This window comes from Caenorhabditis briggsae (assembly GCF_000004555.2).
Source record: "Caenorhabditis briggsae complete genome, chrI, whole genome shotgun sequence".
In the NCBI taxonomy this organism is placed as follows: domain Eukaryota; kingdom Metazoa; phylum Nematoda; class Chromadorea; order Rhabditida; family Rhabditidae; genus Caenorhabditis; species Caenorhabditis briggsae.
In genome coordinates, this window is record NC_013489.2 from 853,488 (window position 1) to 858,027 (window position 4,540).

The 4,540-nt window shown below is 34.6% G+C and overlaps 1 protein-coding gene across 1 annotated transcript in view; it reads right to left on the reverse strand.

The window, feature by feature from the left end:
• The window catches only part of CBG19471, a gene marked incomplete at both ends in the record, with an annotated part of 8,103 nt that extends 4,440 nt beyond the window's left edge, over positions 1–3,663 (reverse strand). Inside the window, 3 exons of the mRNA XM_002646443.1 lie at positions 770–848; positions 2,503–2,642; positions 3,431–3,663. Of these exons, the coding sequence (XP_002646489.1) occupies positions 770–848; positions 2,503–2,642; positions 3,431–3,663 (452 nt within the window). The remainder of the gene's footprint in view (positions 1–769; positions 849–2,502; positions 2,643–3,430) is intronic.
• Positions 3,664–4,540: the final 877 nt, after the last annotated feature.

The window sequence follows — 4,540 nt, forward strand, 5'->3', positions numbered from 1 at the left end:
GAAAATCTTCGTCCCCCGGCGGCACCTTTTTTTTGAATTTTCCTCCTTTTCAACGCCGTTTTTCGGGGATTTCGGATTTTTTAAAAATTTTTTCGCAGTAATATTCGGAAAATAGATAAATTTTAACACATTTTAATGCAATAAAAATTTCTTGTCAGAGTCCCCCTTTAAAACACCTAAAAATAGCCAATTTTCAGACCGAAATTGAGCTAAAAAACGCCAAAAAATCGGATTTAAAAGTCATTTTTCTCCTAGTTTCCAAGTTTTAAGTTCATTTTTCACGATTTTCTAGCTGGAAATATAATAAACTATATCCGAAATTCTAGAAAACGCCATTTTCAGTCTGAAATCAGTAGTTGGGGTTGGGAAGGATTGCTGGAAAAATTGGGAAATTTCGGCGGAGGAAAAATAGAAAATCGGACATCCGGATGCACAGATGCACATCCGGACGCATGGAATAAGGCATTTTCAGGCAGATTTTCAACCATTTACTCAGCTTAAAACGCCCAAAATAGCCAATTTTTAGACCGAAATTGAGCTAGAAAACGCCAACAAAGGGATTTTTTCAGGCAGATTTTTCAGTCAATTGCTCAGCTTAAAAACCCAAAAATAGCCATTTTCCGACTGAAATTGAGCTAAAAAAAGCAGTTTTTCCGACAGATTTTCAGCCAATTGCTCAGCTTTACTACTTAAAATCTAGGTGAAAAGCCAAGCCAAAAGCCACAAAACAACATCAAAATATCACATTTCTCTCCTCTCTCTCCCTTACCTTTCAGCGTGATCAGCAGTTGAGGCGGAGGAGGTGACGGTGCAGCAGGCAGGTCGATAGGTGATCGCTTCCGAGTTTTCTGTAATCGAATTTTTTGTTTTTTTGAAAAAAGAGCAAAATTGAAAATTGCTCATCTCTCTCTCTCTCAAAAAGAGCAGAGAACTTCTCTATCCCTGGGAAATTGATAAGTGATTTTTTTTTCTATTTTTCTCTGATTTCTCTAAATCTCTCTCTCTCTCTCTCTCTAGAGCCTTGCAGACTGAGAGATAGATAGATAGAGAGATAGAGAGAGAGAGAGAGAGAGAGAGAGAGAGAGAGAGAGAAAGAGATAGAGAACTAGATAGAGAGACGCAGAAAAAAAGAGCAAAAAAAAGCACAAAAATCGCGAAAATCCGTTAGTTACTGCCCAAGGTTCACACCATCCGCGTTCAAGTATCTGGTAAATAGAGAAACTCTATATCTCTGCGCCTCTCTTACTGTACACACCATTTCTCTCTCTCTCTCTCTCTCTCTCTCTCTCTCTCTCTCTCTCTCTCTCTCTCTCTCTCTCTCTCTCTCTCTCTCTCTTTATTTTTACGTGGGGGATACAGGGAGCCAATAGAGAATTTTGAGGTTTAAAGAGGGGGGATATATTTATGATCTTGGTCAAAAATATAGGTTTTTTGGGGGGAAAATCTGGAAAAATTCGCTTTTTCGGGAAAAAAAATTGCTTAAAATTTTGGAAAATTCTGGAAAATTTAGAGAATGAAAAAAGGAAAAATCTGTAATTTTCTGGATTTTTTTCAATTTTTCCAGCATTTTTAGCTTAAAATTCGAAGATTTTCTAATGGAAAAATCGAAAATTTTTGGAAAAAAACCCCCACTTTCCATCTTTTCGGCTATAAAAAACTGACGATTTTTGTGACTTTTGTAATCTAAATATCGAAAATTTCCCAGATTTTTGCTTCACAATTTCAGCAATTTTCAGATTTTTCAGCTCAAAATTTCGGGATTTCTTGAGTCAAACAATAGCAACTTTTCGCCGTATTTCAACATTTCTGAAAATTATTACATCGATTTTTTTAGAAAATTCCAGAATTTGAGGGAAAATTGATGAAAATTTCTAGAAAAAATAAACAGTGATTTCCGGCATTTTTAGCTCCAAATTTCGCGATTTTCTAGCTTGAAAATCGTCTGGAAATGGTCGAAACTTGATATTTTCTGGAAAAAAAATTTGAAAAATGAGCAATTTTTCGACATTTTCAGCCTAGAAAATCGTCTGAAAATCGCCGAATTTCCAGATTTTTTTCACGAAATTTTCTTCAATTTTCAGTCTATTTTGACCATTTTTGGGTCATTTTCAGCATTTTTTGATCGATTTTTCTGGAATTTTGGCCCGTTATCAGCCTTTGTAAGCTCATTTTTAGCCAATTTTCAGGGATTTTCAGCTACTTTTAGCCTATTTTTGGCCGATTTTTCCAAATTTTTGATAAATTTCGGCTCATTTTTCTCTCTATTTAGCTCACTCGTGACCATTTTCAGCGGCGGTTTTTCTGGAATTTTCGGCCTGTTGTAGCCTTATTTTAGCTCATTTTTTCGCATTTTTCGATGAATTTTGGCTCATTTTGGGCCATTTTTTGTGATTTTTAAATCCTAAAAATTCGATTTTCAGTCAAAAAACAGGCAAATTTGCAGATTTTTCCTCAAAATTTCAGCAAAAACCAAAAAAAAGCATACCATAACTGGATCCACACGAATCTCTGCCGTCGCCAAATCCTGCTCTCTGCTGTTATTGCTGACAATTGACGATAGTTCTGGAAGCGATGGCGACGTCGTCGGGATGTTGGACACCGAATTCACACGATTCACAGATGACGAACGGTCGCTGTCACTTCTGAAAATTCTGGGGCCAAAATTAGTACAATGGAGGTCAAAATCGGTCGAAAATCTGCTGAAAATCGTGTAAAATAGCCCAAAATTAGTGTAAATTTTATCATAATCAATCTAAAGTTACTGAAAATCAGAAAATCGTCAAAAAAACCTCAAAAATCGGTCAAAACCGGCTGAAAATCGTGTAAAATAGCCCAAAATTGGTGTGTAAAAGTCTTCAAAATCCATCTAAAACTACCCAGAATTAGTCAAAAAATGACTTTTTTCTAATTTTGGGTATTTTTAGATGGGTTTTAGTCATTTTTACACTAATTTTGAGATATTTATGACGATTTTCAGCCGTTTTTGACAGATTTTGGGCGATTTTTGCGCAGTTGTCTTCAAATTTCGGTATTTTTTGATAGCTTTTTTCCAATTTTTACACTAATTCAGACAGTTTCTGGCTGTTTTTTTTCATTAATTTTGGCTCATTTTCAAGTAAATTTGGCAGTTTCCGGCAATTTTAAGCCAATTTTTGACTAATTTTCGATGATAGACAGCTTTTTTGGACTGTTTTTCGATGATTTTCGGCTATTTTTAACAAGTTTTGGATCATTTTAGAGGGATTTTGATCATTTTTACACTGATTTTGAGGTGTTTTCGACGATTTTCAGCCATTCTAGACCGTTTCTGGCTGTTTTTTTTACCAATTTTAACTCATTTTAGGCGATTTTAAGCTCATTTTTCACCGATTTTCCAATGATTTTTAGCTCATTTTTCACCCAAATTTTAGCCAAATTTCTCCCCACAAACCTTCGAACTTTTCGTCTCAAATTCCGCCATTTCCATGGCCGGACCAGTCGAAGCCAGAATTTCGACGACACAAACGGCATGGATTTTCGTGGCGATCTGCCGGATTTCGATGATTTTCCTGTGCTTCCAGTTGTGGACGTCGCATCGCCTACTGTACTTTTTTTCACTTTTGGTCCACCACCATGATTTCGAGGAGCCGTTCCGCCGCCAGTGATTTCCTCATTTGATGTCATTTCTGAGAGGAAAAAATGGGAGATTTTCGGGATTTTTGAGGCTTTTTGGGGCGAAAATAAGCCAAAAAGTCCAATTTTTCAGATATTTTTTCCTAGTATTTTCCAATGAAAACTGGATTTTTGGCTGATTTTCGCTGATTTTTTCAAGGAAAATGGTGTCGAATTGAGCTAAAAATCCAATTTTTTGAGGTTTTTCCCACCAAAAAATCCAATTTTTCAAGGCTTTCTGGGGCAAAAAATCAACTTTTTGAATGAATTTTTAGCAAAAAAAAATCGGACGATATTAAAAATCGGACGATATTTCGAACGATATTAAAGCTGAAAATGAGCAGAAAAATCGGATTTTTAGTCTTTTTTTTCAGAAAATTCGGCGTTTTGAGATAATTTTTGAGAAAAAAATCCTAAAAATTTACATTTTCGGGGTTACTTTTAGAGCGAAAAAACTTTTCAAATAATTTTTCAGCAAAAAAAATTGGAAAAAATCAGATTTTTCGGATTTTTTGAAGTAGAAATCTTGTTTTTTTTTCGAATTTTTCAATGATTTTTGTGTTGAAAAACTAAGTTTTTGGCAGACAAAATTGATTTTTCGAGGAAAAAAATCCGATTTTTCAGATTTTTTTTTCCAGTATTGTTTTTAATGAAAAATGCATCTTTGGCTGATTTTCACTAAAAATTCCTGTTTTTTTCAAGAAAAATAGTGTCAAATTGAGCCGAAAATTCCAATTTTTCCAGGTTTTGCTCTCAAAAAATCTGATTTTTAAGATTTTTTTTCAGGATTTCTGGCTAATTTTTTGGATGATTTTCGCTTTAAAAAATTATGAAAATTGAGCCAAAAAAACTCATTTTTTCGGATTTTTTTCAGTAAAAATCTAAAATC